Source organism: Xiphophorus hellerii, chromosome 18 (genome assembly GCF_003331165.1).
Source record: "Xiphophorus hellerii strain 12219 chromosome 18, Xiphophorus_hellerii-4.1, whole genome shotgun sequence".
Classification (NCBI taxonomy): domain Eukaryota; kingdom Metazoa; phylum Chordata; class Actinopteri; order Cyprinodontiformes; family Poeciliidae; genus Xiphophorus; species Xiphophorus hellerii.
In genome coordinates this window covers 1,767,489-1,783,441 of record NC_045689.1, presented here as the reverse complement: position 1 = coordinate 1,783,441, position 15,953 = coordinate 1,767,489, and the positions used below count along the sequence as shown (strand labels likewise).

Here is a 15,953-nt window from a genome sequence, read left to right as displayed (position 1 = left end):
TGATCAGAACTGTGTGTGACGGTGTGTTGTCATTTTTTAAATAATGACACTTTTAATGCAACTTTAAAAATGTCATTATTTACCAAAGACAACAGTCACAAAAACTCCTTCATGTTTCTGACGCAAAAACACAAAATCTGATCGAGTTTCTACTGCAAATATCTGACAAAATAACTGAACAATAACTGATCAGCAAGACAGAAACTCGTTTGGAGTCAATAATTCTTGATCATTGATGAAAACGTTCTGGTTCTTTTGGCAGATAAATTAGTTTATAAGAAAACATTTTTGTCATGTTATAAGTAAACTTATCTGCCACTTTTTCATCAATATCAATTATTACTTACTTTGTAAAAGCTCCTGTATCTTGCTGAAAAGTTACTTTAAGGTTATTCTGTCTTAATTAAGGCGCACTACAACATGTGCCGTAGAAACCAGACCAGAAAAACTTGATCAGATTTTGTTTTTGCAGTGTGATCAAATAAAGTGTTACAGGAAAATTAAACAGATCTAAACAAACTAAACTAAATACCAATGAATGTAATTTAAAAATCTCTTATATGCAAAATGTTTTTAAAAAGCCAGGAAATGTTTTGCATCTTCAAACCTTTGGATGTTTCAGCGCAGCGTTGAGGGAGTTCTGATCCGACGCCACGGCGGACCGTTTATATCTCCATCAGAGGAGGGCGTGTGACGCTGCACTCAAAAACACTTCATATCCTCATTCTCCAGAACCAAATCAGCTGCATTGTTCCGCTCAGTGAAACGCCTCGGTGTTTTCTGAGCGTGAAGGTGGTGGGAACACGCGACACGCCGTCCTCCATGTTCCTCACAGGTTCATTGATCACCCATCACAGATCTGATCACAATCAGACTTACTGACCGACAAACAAAACTTCACCTGCAAACAGCCCAAAAACATGAACTTCACAAGAAATGAAATATGTGCAGGTGCATCTACACTGTAAAAACACAACATTTGACCAAATATTTTCGTTTGATTTCTAGTGCAAATGTCTTATTACACTGGAAATAAAGTAAAAGTAACATATAACTTTTCAGCAACATAGAAAATTGTTTTAAGTGAATAATTCTTTAAATTTGATGAAAAAGTTCTAGTTTCACCGGCAGATTATTTTATAAAAGAATAAATCTGTGGAATTGTCTGCAGACTCAATCCTGGATCAGTTTAAAACCAGTAATTATTTTAATTTTATTACCAAACCAGGAGAAACAGAAACATAATTAAAGAAAAATCTAAGCTGTTTACTGTCATCAATAGATGATGTTTTATAGATGCTGACCTTTCACAATCTGCTTAAAGGCTTTTATTTTGGAATTACATGGAGATAAAATATGTATTTATAGATTTCATTGACAGACTTTTCGTTTCAATACCTGCTGGAAGACGCTACATTTACAGTTAAAACGTTAAACTCAAAGTTTAAAACTCAGAAAATGAAATGTCCTGTTTTTAACGGATGTTTAGTCAAAGTCTGCGACGTTTCATCCAACGTTTGAGAAATGTTTGACATGTTGACGCTGCGGCAGGGAGGCATTCAATTTAGAAAGGAATCAGACCAGAGGAGGAAAAAGCATCCAAAAATTATTATACTCAAGTAAAGTAAAAACATATTTGGTAAAAAGTATAAAGTGCTGTTAACTGATCAAATTATCAATCATTTAGTATTTATAAGTTACATCATCAGCCCAAAATATAAAATTAAGTTGAAATTTTGGTATTTTAGAGAACAAAATGACAATAATTTCTATAAGTAACAAAAAAAGAAAATTTCTCAAAATAAAATTTTCCCAAATTTTTTCAGTAGAAAACAGGCAGGTGTGAATCCGTCTGGTGGATTTTCACTTTATGTTGTTTTTCATTCAGTGGGAAGAAAATGCAGAAATTTTTCTCAAGTAAGAGAAGAAATATTTCATAACAAAATGACTCAAGTAAAAGGAAAACGTAACATTACTTCTTAAAAGTACATTTAAAACATTATTCAGGTAAATGAGTTAATACCCGACTCTGGTGTTAAACTCCAATTCAACAGAGAAAACCAGGTTTAAATGAAGACAGATTAATATTATTTTACATTATTCTTTGACAACAAAAAGTGGGAATGCATTATTTTACAGAATTCATATATATGTTTGTTATTATGCTGTAATTTTGGGATATTTTTAACAAACCAAGGTGAGATAACAGCAATAAATTTGCAGACAATAAACATTAAATGTTGGACCGACTGGTTTTGGTGAGACGCTCAGAGCGACGCAGTCATGAAGAAACTAAAGCCTGGAGTTAGATTTCCGTTTCTGGAAAACAGACAATATGGTTGAGTTTGGAAACAGGAACGAACCAGAGATGAGACATGATCTTAAAGAGCTGCAGCTCATTTCAAGGTTTTTAACCAAAGATTGAACTAAAATAACCAAGAGAGCCGAGGACCTGCTTCATCTCTACCGCTGGTTTTTCTCGTTTTTCCTTCAATAATTGAATTCAGAAAAAAATTGCAGTTTTTAAACTTAATTTGGAAGAAGTTTGAAAAGCACCTGGATATCATCAACATAACAATGACAAGAATATTGTCAGAAGTCAGTGGGTTGAAAACGGAGCCCTGCGGACCGCCGCAGTGACCAGGGCGGGTCGGGATCCGTTTGGCCCGTCCACTTGGTGCCGGGTTAACGAAGTTCATCCCAGAGATCGTTCCTGTGCCGCGTGAAACGCGGCGCCCGGAATGCAGAGGCGGGACGTCTGGAAATAAAAGGTTTGTTTCCCTCCATCACCTCAATGTGTTCATTCTGTTATGTCACAATGAAAAGGGGATTTTAAGATGTTTTTCTTCTTTGCTTTTTGTTTTTGCTCATCTGTCAAACATGGTTTTTCGCTTGAGGACACATATTATCCCGTCACCTGGTTCCTGTTCTTCTCAAGGTTTCGGTTTACCTTTAACTCTCGGGTTTTCTGACGTTTACAGTGAAACTCATCACAATCAGCTGCAGTGACGTCAGATCTGGTCCAGCAATGATCGGGACGCTCTGTGACCCAAAGACAAATTAATTTAGGATTAACCAGAACAAAAACCATAAATCTCATCCACTTTAGACCATTAAGTTCATAACAATTTGATACGCCTCCGGTTCTTCAGGTTTCTTCACTTCCACTTCAGCAATAATGTGTTATGGAAACATGATTATTTAGAAAACAGGCGTGTAAAATCACAGCCACGTTTACTGCAACTCCAAACTGAGCAAAGTCTGTGGGCTCAAACAAATTTTGATTTTTTTAACCCCACCAGGGGGTCTTTTGTGGCTCTAGTGTCCCTTATATGACAGTAGGCTGACAGGAAACGGGGAAGACATGCGGCAAATATCATCGGGTCCGGGAGTCGAACCCGCGACGGCCGCGTGGAGGACTCAAGGCCTCCAAATATCGGTCTTGCTATCCCCTACGCCGCCACGGCACGCCCAAATTTTGATATTTTAAGGCTCAAAATGACAATAATTCATATAATTAACAAAATTAGGCAGAAACTTTTTTTCAAAATCAGATTCTTTCAATAACATAAATAATTAAACTCTAGCAGAAACTGCAGGTGTGTCTGAGTCTGGTGAATTTTGGTTAAAACATGAGAAGAAAATCCAGAAATTTTACTCAAGAGTAGAAATATTTCATAATAAAATTACTCAGGTAAAAGTAAAAAGTAGCAAAAATATTCCTAAAAGTAAATTTTTTGAAAATAGTTCAGTAAATGTAACTCAGTTACTGGTTTACTTATAAACCAGTAAATGTAACTGGTTTATAAGAAGGGAAACTTAAGAGAATCGGATCCCAAAGTAAAACTGAATTTCCTGATCCGTCCTGGATCCGAACCGATGTGGATCGTCAACAAACCTTCAAGAATAACGTCGCAAAAAGGTCAAAACTCAATGAATGTCGGCAGCCCAGTCAAAGGTCAAAGGTTACCTGGAGCCTTGGGCGGGTTGTTCAGGGGAGCAGACTGAGCTCTGCAGGAGTTTGTGCGTCATCCAAACAGGAGCTGCAGGTTTTCATCTTTACTCTGAGCGTAAATAATCCGACCCTGAAGGCGAACGGCGGCGCCGGTATGAGGAAGTCCAGCTGGGTGGAACGGATCTGATCACTCTTAGAAATATCATTAAAACAGACAAACGTCAGAGATGAAATCAGGCATGGCATCCATCGGGTCAAAGTTCATCCTCTGAGGGTTTGAACCGGGAACAGAACCGGCTCCTGACGGACTCTGTGTTGGGTCAGAACCTTAAGGAAGAAGGTTTCTGGACCTCTCAGTCAACAAGAACAATAGAGAGACATTTTACGTTACGGGTCAAAAAAATAAAATAATAATAATAACAACAACAACAACGATAATAATAATAATAACAACAACAACAATAATAATAATAATAACAACAACAACTCCCGAAATCTTTCCTGTTCTGTATTTCCATTCAAATCATTAAAGTCCAATGAATAACTGGAATCGGTACGAAGCCAACTGCTGAACTACCAGAGGTTAAAAGGGTAAAGTGAAGTAAAGTAAAGTAAAGTAAAGTAAAGTAAAGTAAAGTAAAGTAAAGTAAAGTAAAGTAAAGTAACACTAAACTGAATATTTTCAGGGAACAGAAAATTAGTTAAAATTTAAATCTGTTCTGTAACAATGCAGCGCCGACATTCGTTGACGTCCGCCGGTCACATCCGACCAGAGATGGACTTTTACGTGTGCCTGGTGTCAAACAGTAAGATGCTTGGCGAAAAACATTGTTCACATCAAAATGTTTTGAATGAGAAAAACTGAGAGTCGGACGGAAAGACGCGCAGCGTGACCGTGGATCTGTTGGCGAGACGAACAACTGTCATCAAACCGGCCAGCATCCATTAGTGCATCTGATAATCGCTCCTCAAAAGTATCGATGTCGCCTGCGGACACAGAGAGCGGAGACTGGAGTCGGGCTCCACGACCTTTTCAGAGTGGGAGGCGTCCTGAACCAAAATGGCTACCAAGGCCTTCTGCAGTGCCGCCTGGTCAGGGTTCATCCTAAACCAAGGATTGACCCAAAACTTGCCTTGAAACTCATTTCAAGATTTTTATCTAAAAACCTTGAAATGAGTTTAGACTTTACATTTATCTTGGTGGAAGGAGAAATGATGAGATGGTAAACTGGACAGGAGAGAGAAACCAAAGCAACGTTCAGCAGTTCCCACAGTCATGGGAACTGCTGGAACAACTTTCTGAAGATGAAACCATGAATGTGTTTAGTTTTAATCTCTGCCAAAGGCGGCTACTTCAATGAGTCAAACGTCTAGAACCAGTTCTGGTCTACAAATTGATTTTACAATTTCTTTTCTAACTACAATTACTTTTGTTTTAGAGCAATGAGACATTAAACTGCATCATTTCATGGAAAAACCTTGAAAAATCTGAGGTGTTCTAAAACTTTTGCCCAGTAAAGACTGAAGGTCCTGGAGAAGCCATCTTGGTCTTGAGACACTTTGGAGAGACTTCCAGGAACAACCGAGAATTTACAGGAAGTGGAGGATTTCAGCGAACAGGAAGCAGCAACCAAAACTGGGACGAAGGTTTTCATTTTATTATAATCAGCGGTGAGAACGGCTAACTAAAATGCTAGCTGCGCTAACCTTAAAACACTCATCATAAAGGTCAGCGCTGCTAAAGCGCTACATTCAACAATGTTGATACTCACCACGTTACATCGCCCTCAGCAGGCCTGAGCTGTTACTGCGGCTGTTTCTGAATGTTTGCGCTTCAGGAAGTGATTCTTTTGAATCAAACTCCAGGCCTCCAGTCGCTGTCCTGCAGGTTTTAGATGAGCCACAGGTACAAAACACTGGAATGAAACGGCTTCATTACCTCCTCCTTGTGTGGATCAGGTCTCCAGAACCTTAATGACCTCATTATTCTAATCAGGTGGTGCAGCAGAGGCTCATCTAAAAGTTTCAGGACAGCGGGCCTCCAGGACTGGAGTTTGGCCCCCCCTGTTTTAAATAGACATTTAATGGTTTCAGTTTTATACTTATTCAGTTTGGCTAACTAAACAAATGACTGTTTTGAATTGATTATATTTATTTCAATAGTTTTGAAAAAATGAGAGGAAATGGAACTGCTGCTTAAACTACTTCAAAATAAAAGCATATACTGTATGTGAATACTTGACTACAGTCGATAAACAAAACTTCCAGGACAGATATCAAACTTTATTCAACTAAAATTTTACTAAACAGCTAAATAAATTATATCTTTATTCCAGGAAATGTATTTAGGAGAAGCTAACTTTGCTAAATGTTTTTGAAACGATCAAAAAGCAGCTCAGCTATCAGTGGAAGTGTTCCCACCGCCGATTTAAATGTTTCACTTCTATTAATAAAAAATAAAAATGGGGTCGACTTTGATGCTGGTTTGACCTTGAAGACCTTCACAAGGTTACAGTGGTCGAAGTTTTCTGAGCAGAGGCGGCAGAGAACCCAAAAACTGTTAGAGTAGAAATACTCCAAATGTTTTTACTCAAGTAAAAAAGTATCAAAAAATGACGAGTAAAAAGTATTTGGTAAAAAGTACCAACTGGTCAAATTACCAGTCATTTAATATTTAAAAATGACATCATCAGACGGACCAAACTATGAAGCCACATGGAAATTTTGTTACTTTAAGGTCGAAAATTACAATAATTCATGTAATAAAAATATTGAAGTTTTTCCAAATCAGTTTCTTTCAATATAAAACAGAAACGGCAGGTTTGTCTGTTTTTTCTTTTAGTTTTTCATTCAGTGGGGAGAAAATCCAAAAATTTTACTCAAGAGTAAAAATACTTTATAATAAAATTACTCAGGTAAAAGTAAAAATACTCCTAAAAGTACTCTTTTCAAAAAGTAACTAAAGTAAATGGAAGCAGCTCGCCGGTTCTGCTGCTCGTCCAAACGGACCCGGCAGCAACCCGCCCTCCTCCGCCATGAAATCAAACTCACCCGGGTCGGTGTTGGATGATGATGACACAGTTTTATTGCAATAAACAGATTGGATCAAGAAACGAACAAAAAGCTGGCAGATTAAGTAAAACGTCGTCCTTTCACCGTCCCACTAAAGAAAACCCGCTCTGTCAGACGGGAAGCGAACCCAGACCCGGTCCAGATCCACACCGACACCCAGACCCGGTGACCCGGTCCGACAAACCAAAAGAAGCACACGCTACAGTTGGAGCTACAAACCAAAGATCCAGCTTTATTGGACAGGAAGAGTTTGGACTTTACAACATTTATCTCGGTGGAAGTCTGCGTCTGATCCACACTGAAACAAACAAAACTTCTAATTTCTTCTTCTGGGTTGGCAACAAGGCGTGTTAGCGCCACCGTCTGGTCGGGGGAGTCTGTGGCGGCGGCTTTAAACGAGTCAGTGCTGCATTCAAAGACAGGTGGAAGCAGAGTCGGGGAGAGGAGACGCAGCAAGAAAGAAGGGGAAAAAAGCAGATGAGAATTTAAACAGAACATTTCAGAATCTCTTTCTTTCCTCCTTCATTCACGATCCGTTCAGCTAAACACCCAGAACCTCACAGATCCGCTCTGCTACTCAGACACTTACAGCGGCACCTTGTAGTCAGAACAAAGGAGTACATTCCCACCAAAACACTGAGAATAATCTCAAAAATGTTCTAGAAAAGAAGTCAAAAAGATTATTCTCATACTTTTTGATTTTTTTCTCTGCTTTTAAAAAATGTTGAACTCTTGGAGTTCAGAAATTAATTCCTTAGTTTTTCTAGCAAATTTTTGACTTTTGGAGATCAGAAATTTCCTTGTTTTTTTCCAGAAAATTTCTGATATTATTTTTAAGATTTCTGAGTATTTTGGCAGAAACGTATTCCTTGTTTTTCTATTTAAAATGCCGTCGTAGAAATCAGCACAGAAATGAAGGAGCCGGTTCTTCTGGTCCAGAGATGGCAGCTCAAAACTTTAAAAAAATAAATGAATAACTGCAGCAAATTTAGAATCAGAACCGACTCAGAACCAGAACCAGTAATTAAAGCTGTTTGTAAAAACTTAACCGTCCAGAAAGCAGCATGAGCGCCACCCTGTGGGGAGAAATGAAACTGGAAAGTTTCCAGGAAATTTGACTAAAATGAAACTAAAATGAAAACCGTTCCCGGCTGAACGGAGGGAATAAACTTCCCAGTTACGTTTTAGCGGAGAAGGAAAAGCCGGAACGTTCCTGTTTTCAGTGTGGATCAACGGACCAATCAGAGGAGAGCTCTTCCTCTGAGTGGATGACATCACCGCCTGACAACCAATGAGAGCGGGCCGCTTAGCAGGCCACGCCCCTCGGTGGTCACCATGTGACCTGTGAGTCGGCGTTTCGGGAAATCCTGCGGACAGTGAAGGCAACGTTTCTCTCCACCTGAGCAGGTGAGACCAGGGGATCAACCTGAAGGGGCGGGGCCTGTAGGGTAAGCCCCACCCTTTCAGGAATAAAAGCAGATAAATAAAAGTTGAAGATCAGTCACCATGGAAACGTAAAAAAAGGGGCAGGGCAAAGAGAGAATTGTCTATACCCTGACCAATGAGGTCTAAGGGGCGGGGCGTGGTGCAGGTTTGACCTGCTGGGGGCGGGGCTACGGGAGGATGCAGGTGTGACATCACAGTAAGCGGAGGTGAAACCCAGATTGGACATGCATTGGCGAGCTGCTCGCTGTGTGTACAGGTTTGTTACTGAACAGAGTGTCTGTGGTTCCCATTTATTCCCACTAAGAATAAATATTCTGCTCCAACAGGAAGAAGAAGAGGAAGAGGAGGAGCTTCTCCTCGCCGTCCGTCCAGCCGTCTGTCTGAAGGAATGCTAACTGTGCCGCTTCAATCATTCCGCGTTTTTAACCCAGAGTTCACTCATCCTCTGATTCCGCCCCCTTCCTCCCCCCTCCCTCCCTCCCCCCCCGCCCCTCCCCCCCCCCGCCGTCAGTCTCTTATGGTTTCTCCTTTGAGATCACCTCTTCTCGCGGCTTGGCTCCGCCGAAGATGGCGGAGTTCGGGTTGGCGACCTGGTTGAGCGGTTCGGAGACGGTCCGGGGTTTCAGCTGGAGGCGGGGCCGCTGTGCACGCTCCTCTGCACACACACACACACACACACACACGTTAATGTCAGCGTTCAAACTCAGGCTGAATTCAGCTTGATGCAAAAGCTGGGATTAACTAGATGTTAGAGTAGGGGACTTGATGTGATCTGGGGTCAAAGTTCAGGAATTATTTGAGTTTTTGTTCCTATTTTAGACTCATATGGATCTGATTGATGTTTGAAGGAAGACACTGAACAGCTGGTTGCTATGGTGATTCCCTCCTTTTCCCAGGCGATCATTTCAGACTCCAACAGTCAGGGTGTGAAAACTTTCCTGTTGTTATTGAAGGATTTTCAAATTCCATCATCTGTTCAGAAAAGTTTAAATTTGAGCAAATAATCATTTTCCTCTGTAAAGAGCCCAGTGAGCTGTAACAGCAGGTGGCGCCACCTTCAGACGGTTCCCTGAAGTCTGTCGTTCCGCCGCGCGGCGGCCCGTCTCTGAAGCGACCCATCGCTCCTCCGCCTCCCCGCGGCCGGTCGCCGGGACGACTGCTGCCGCCTCGACTCCGCCCCCCCATGTAGTCGTCGTCTCTGAAACCTGCGGAGACGAGCGGACCGTCAGTCGGCTTACCGCCACCAGGGGCGCCGTGAACATGAGATGACAGAAAGAGATGATGGGAAGCAATACGGGGGGGAGGGGCTTCCGCGAGCTTCACTGCCACCTGCTGGACAAGTAGAGCAACTCTGACGCTGCTTGGATCTGATTTCAGTTAAAAAGTCGCTCGTAAGTCAAACTACCCTGCTGCCGTCTGATTGGCAGCAGCCCAGCTAGCAGCCGTCTGATTGGCCAGCATCATCTGACCCCACCTCCTCCTTGCTGGTCGTAGAAGTCATCTCGCGAGTCCCGTCCTCCGCCTCCTCCTCGGGAACCTCCTCGAGAACCTCCTCGTCCTGCAGACGACACGGGAGTTTAACACCGACAGGAGAGAAGAAGAAGAGAGGAGAGGAGGAGGTTAGGGCGAGAGAGGAGGAGAAAAGAGGCTGTAAGGAGAGAGAGGAGGAGGAGGAGTCGGCATCTCCTTCTAGAAGCAGCTAGTGAGGAGGCGGAGCTTGTTAGTGTCCCATCAGCCAATCAGAGGAGGCGTTAGAAGCAGTAGCAGTGAAGCTCAGAAACAGAAGCTGTTATTGGTCAGAGGAGAGGAGAGGGAGGATGGAGAAAGAGGAGCGTCAGAACAAACTTAAAAACATTTGATCTAAATACTTAAAACTCTCATAACTTTATTTATTATTAGTAATTATAATTATTAATTATTGTCTGATATTCTCCTTTCTGTCTCCCACAGTTCAGTCCTGATCCAGATGTTCCTGTGGGCCAAAGGTTCTCCAGGCTCCCCTGTTGCTGCTGCACACTGCTGGCCAGCTGGCTGAAACACTAATTCAGCTGTTTGAAACATTCCTGTCATGGTGCGCCACCTATAGCATGAACCCTGTTACTACAATCAGCTGCTTTTCATTATTTATTAACTCCGTTTATAGAACCAAATAATAGATTCATATTAAATCTCTAGCTTTAATAAACAGCATGGTTGGAATCAATAATCAATAAATCAATTGACCAGGTGATAAATTAAAACAAACTCAATAGTTTCCGTTTGCATGATTTGTTGTTCTTCTCTTTCTTCAACCTTCAGTAAACAGTTCAGGACAAAAAGAAGGAGAATAAAATCCTGGATCATGAATCAAAGCTGCAGCCTCATTAAAACACCAGAACGACGCAGAAAACCAGAACCAGAACCGGCCCAGCATGAGGCTGGACGCCGTGTCTACGACGCGCCCTGCACAGCTGGAATCAGCAGAAACATGTTAACCAGGTAAACCCACCTGGAAGGTCTTTCACTAGCTAAACCAGCGGCTAACATCTCATCTGATCAGGGATCTGGATGTTTTCCCTCTGCGCCTGTTCTATATAATCCAGGTCTGGTTTTCATCTGACCGGGGGCTCGTCCGGGATCTTTAAACTTTAAACTGATTTGTTCTCCTGCTGTTGGCTTCTCCAAACACCTGGCGCCACCTGCTGGCGTTTCGGTGCTCATACCTCTACCGTCGTCTTTCCTGAAGCCGAAGCCACTCCCTCCTCGTTCTTGCCTTCGTCCCTCTGCGATGTCCACCCTCAGTGACCTGTCGCCTAGCAACTGCAGAGGTCAAAGGGTCAGGTTAGCCTCACAGGACGGAACCACCTGTTTGAACTCCTGATCATCCCCCGGCAGTCTGGAGTCAGTCTGTTTTTTACTGAATGATTAAAGTAAAAAACCGTTTTGAGCGGAAACTTACCGCGCCGTCGTACGTCAACGCTTCTTTTAAAGATTCCAAATCATCAAACTCAACATAACAAAAACCTGAAGAGACAAAAACAAACTCAGTCAGGAGTCTCACCGAGTTCAGAGCCGTTAGGCATAATAATAATAATAATAATGTTGAATTGCTTTAAAAATCAAGTGCACAGTTGCTCAACACATTCCAGTTAAAGATTATTAATTATAGTTTCCAAGAATAAACTGTTAATGTAATGAATGTGTTCAGAAATGTTTTTATATTTATTGAGGAAAGTATTTTATTGGAATATATTTTTAACATAGTTTCCCCCAGAAAACCTGCTAAGCTCAGTGGTAGATGACTGCCAGATTTTTGAGTTAAAAATGTTTAAATTTTAAAATATTACTTGATAATTATGTATTATTGGAAGATTAATACCTGACCACCAACTATAAAGTCTTAAAATCTCAGGCATTAAAAAAGCTAAAATAAATAAACAATGCTTAATGCAGTGGGGACCAAAGTAAAGCCTGGTGGCCCGCCAGGCTGATTATACACTGGGCAAAACGCTGAATATAGCAGATTATTAATATTTTAGAATGTATTGTTTATGTATTTATTTTATTGATAGAAAACTATTTATTAGTTTTCATATTTAAAATAGTATTTTTTTTATCTAACTTGTTTATGTTTGAAAATATTTACTTGAATGTTTTTATTTTATTTATTAAAAATATTCTACTTGCTTAAATATGCTGTCATACTATTTATTTCAAATTATTATTCTCACTATTAAGTAATTAATTTAAAGTTAAAATTCTGCTGGTCCATAAACTGGATTTATGTTCAGTTTGATTCTCTGATCAAAAACCTGATGAACTTGATGGATGTTTGAGTTTTGGTGCCGTAAAATAAACTTTCCTTCATCACTAAACCGTTGAAGTGAAGAATCCATGTTCCCTAAACGTTCCCAGATCGCTCCGACCGGATCAAAACAATAACATCCGCTCACCTTTGAACTTGTCTGTCTCTTTGTCTCGGACCAATCGCACGCTGCGGATGTTGAGCTCTTTGAAGATGACGTCGATGTCGCCCTGCACCGTGTTGAAAGGCAGGTTTCCCACGTACGCTGTGAACGGGGGCTCTGTGGGCAGCTCCTTCTGCTTCCGGGGGCCTCCGGACCCTCCGCCGCCGCGCGGCCTGAGGGACGCACCACAAAATCAGGCTCAACATCCTGAGCACGTTTTCCTGATGCTGCTAAACAATCTGACAGTTTTCTGCTCAGACAGAAAACCTGCAGAGCCGAGATTCTGCAAACCATTTCAGGACCAAACTGTCTGGATCTGGTTTCATCCTTACAGAGGAAAATTCAGGAGAAGAAAATTTAGATTTTTATCTCATCAGAATAATAATCACTTTGATGTTTCCTCCCATTCCTCAGTAAACTCTCCATCAAGCTGCTGCAGCGCACACAAAAATGGTAAAAAACTATTTTAATAAATACATTTCAAAAATACATAAAATGAATAAAAATAAAGGAACAAAAACACATTTCATAAAAAAAACGTTAATACATAAAAATTAATAAAAACTAATGAAAAATCCAAAAATATAAAAATGAATAAAAAGTTAGGCATAAAAAATTATTTTAAAAAATTATGAATGTATTTTAGGAAAGTGTTTTTCAAATTCAGGTATAAACACTTCAACAGTGAAATAATATGAATATTAACATCTATAATTTTATTTTTCATTGCCAAATAAAACATGGAGCATCTTTTTTTCAAGACCCTAAAAATTAATAAAGTAAAATCTAGAGATATCACAGATTTTAAGAACGCACTCATATGAAAATTTGGGTGATAAACAGTCGATGAATTTTTACAGATATTAAAGGTTTTATTCTCATTTTCCATGAAAACCAACCAGAACTGCTCACTTTGCTTTTCTGCTTCAGTTAAACATCCCATAATCCTTTGCTGCATCAGCATCACTTGACCAAACAAATAGCACCATCCCAATCCCTCCACCATCCAGAACACAAACAGCAGCAAGATGGAGACAAACTGACCAGTTTCAAATATTGATGCCCAGCAGATTCTATTATAGAAATAATAATTATAATGTACTGAAACAACAATCATTCACAGATAAATAAATATTGTTTGAGGAAAAACATGAATAAATATTAAAATGAAGCATCTGTTCTTGATCTGCAGTCCGGTTCTCCTACCAACACCAACAGTTTCAGTTTCGTTTCACTTGTTTACTATAAACAAACTGACGGTGGAACACGTTTGGTCCTTTGGTTATGAAGTAAATAACATTGATTAATTATAAAGTTCTGACACAAAACTCTGAGCTTCTAGTCACCAGTAGAGCTTAGAGCACTGGAGGCATTTCCACTGGTTTCTGCATGAAACCAGTTTAAAGACAAACATGGCCGACCCAAAGGTTCCCTCCAGAATGCTTTTGCTCCAACTTCTTTACTTTAAGGCAGCTGTTATGATGTGTAGCCGTGGCAACAAGGTATTTTTACAACAGAGCAGCAGATTGGCATCTCAAAAGCTGAAACAATACCTAAACTATGACCCCAAATCCCAGAGGAGATGAAAAGGAGACTTCAGGAGGAAGTTCAAACTGTCTCCTTCATTCATCGTATCCCCTACTCCAGCGTCTCGCCGCCCATTTCTAACCGTACAGCCAGGCAGAGATTTAAAGAGGAGCAGCAAAACCAAATTAGTAGTCTTCAGTCAGAGGCATATTCAGGTTTAAAGCAGAACTGACTGCTACAGGAGACTCCACAGCATCCACATCCAATCAAAGAGCTGCAGGATTTAAAATACGATCCGATGTCCTGAGGAGACTTCACTCCTGAAAACTCTTCTTGCATCACAAACACCTCTAACCAATCATCACAGATAAATCTAGTATTGATCATGTGATCAAGTGTCCAGTTACAGTTGCCAGGTTACAACATTTCCAGCTGAGTTTTCCATAACTGGCAGATTTAAGGATTTATACGTTTATTATTCATGTTTTGTAGGTGAATGAGAATATTTTCTGGTATTTTCCTGTAAATGTCACATATTTAAATAGTGATGCACTTCTCTACTAATATTTTTTATTCCAGCAAACTGGAATAAAAAACGTAAGCACAAACTATACAAATAAATCAAAGGATTTGGGGGGCTGAAAAATTCATCTATTTATATTTAAAAGCTGAATTTTTTTGTGTATTTTTAATTAAAATGTCGACTTCAGGATTCTAAATGTAACTGAATCGGGTATTTGAATGAATAATCTGAGTGAATGGGAACCTATAGACGCATCAAGCCGTTCAATGAAAGATGCAGACATGCTGAAGAAAAGCAACTGGTTTCCAGATAAAACCATTGAAACAGTCAGAAACCAGCAGCCTCCCCGACCAGGAACACGAGAACCGTCCGGTGTCGGTATCTGATCGCAGCGATCGATCCTCGGGCTCACTGTGGGACCTGTGGATGCCTCTGCGGACACATGATGCAGCCATGCGGGCAGCCTGCAGCAGCAACCCGGCTCCACCTCAGCCTCCACCTGCCGCGCCTCTGGTGCCGCCCGGCACCGGAACCCGATCACTGTTACGAACACCGACCAGAACCATGCTGTTCTGGTCGGTGACAGATGCGCCACATCACTGCATTTTTTGAAGCGGTTAGCTCCAGGATCCCCGGTGTTTCCCGGCCGCCCTCACCTCCCTCCCCACACCCCAGCGCGGCCTGCTCACAGAGTGCAGAGGCTCAAAGAGCTCCGAGCCGATAGTTATCAGTACCGGTCCAGTCAGCGTGTGTGGTTGGGGTCCGGAGCCGGGATTCAGAAAAAGCCGGTCCGGTCCGACTCTACGTTAGGGTTTCGGAACGAGGACTCACCCTCTGCCGCCGCCGAAGCTGCCGTAGGCCCTATCATCGTAGTCCGCCATTACTGCTGCTGTGTCGGAGAGGAAGGTCCTACACGTCACAGCCGAGCGGGTTCAGCTGCCCGCTCAGCGCCTGACCGGAAACAACAAACGCACTAAACTAAACTAAACTAAACTAAACTAAACTAAACTAAACTAAACTAAACTAAACTAAACTAAACTAAACTAAACTAACTAGTATAGTACGTGTCCTCGCAATTCAGTAAATGACGCTGAACTAATGTGGATTGAATTAAACTAATGAAATTACATGAAATAATAAAATGAAATAATGAATCAATACTTACTAAAGTACTAACGTACACACACATACACACAGTTACCCAACCTATCAGACGTATTGTGAATCACGTGAACTGAAATGTCCTGAATAAAACAAACTTTATTTGTAGAATGTGACAATATTCAATTTTAAATTGGTTGAAATATTTCATAAAGCATAAGAGCCCAAGTATGACTTCTACAATTTGTTGATCAATACAAAAGAGAAATATGCTTAGTCCTCTCTTGCATTTTGACAGAACTAACATAAACCAAACTGTTTATTGATTTATATACGGGTAGAAAATATATTTTTATCGAAAAATTGGAAATGTTCTCAGCTT

The 15,953-nt window shown here is 40.8% G+C and overlaps 1 protein-coding gene across 2 annotated transcripts; it reads right to left on the bottom strand.

Moving 5' to 3' along the window:
• Nucleotides 1-7,017: 7,017 nt before the first annotated feature.
• Nucleotides 7,018-15,425, bottom strand: eif4h (eukaryotic translation initiation factor 4h). Of its 2 annotated transcripts, XM_032544962.1 has the most exons (8): nt 15,302-15,425; nt 12,406-12,593; nt 11,412-11,476; nt 11,176-11,272; nt 9,948-10,031; nt 9,529-9,678; nt 9,013-9,128; nt 7,018-7,433 (listed from the first exon to the last, which is right to left on the bottom strand). In XM_032544962.1, exons 1-8 carry the CDS (start codon nt 15,349-15,351, stop codon nt 7,428-7,430), a joined length of 756 nt encoding a protein of 251 aa, XP_032400853.1. In that variant the 5' UTR covers nt 15,352-15,425; the 3' UTR covers nt 7,018-7,427. The 2 variants fall into 2 exon arrangements, with proteins under 2 accessions (XP_032400853.1, XP_032400854.1); XM_032544963.1 differs by lacking the exon at nt 9,948-10,031.
• Nucleotides 15,426-15,953: the final 528 nt, after the last annotated feature.

Coding starts and splice junctions, on each gene's coding strand:
- eif4h (XM_032544962.1), bottom strand. CDS start 15,351: ATGGCGGACTACGATGATAGGGCCTACGGCAGCTTCGGCGGCGGCAGA. Junction 9,679..9,947: donor CTACGACCAGCAAGGAGGAG/GTGGGGTCAGAT, acceptor TCGTCTCCGCAG/GTTTCAGAGACGACGACTAC. Junction 9,129..9,528: donor CTTCAGGGAACCGTCTGAAG/GTGGCGCCACCT, acceptor GTGTGTGTGCAG/AGGAGCGTGCACAGCGGCCC.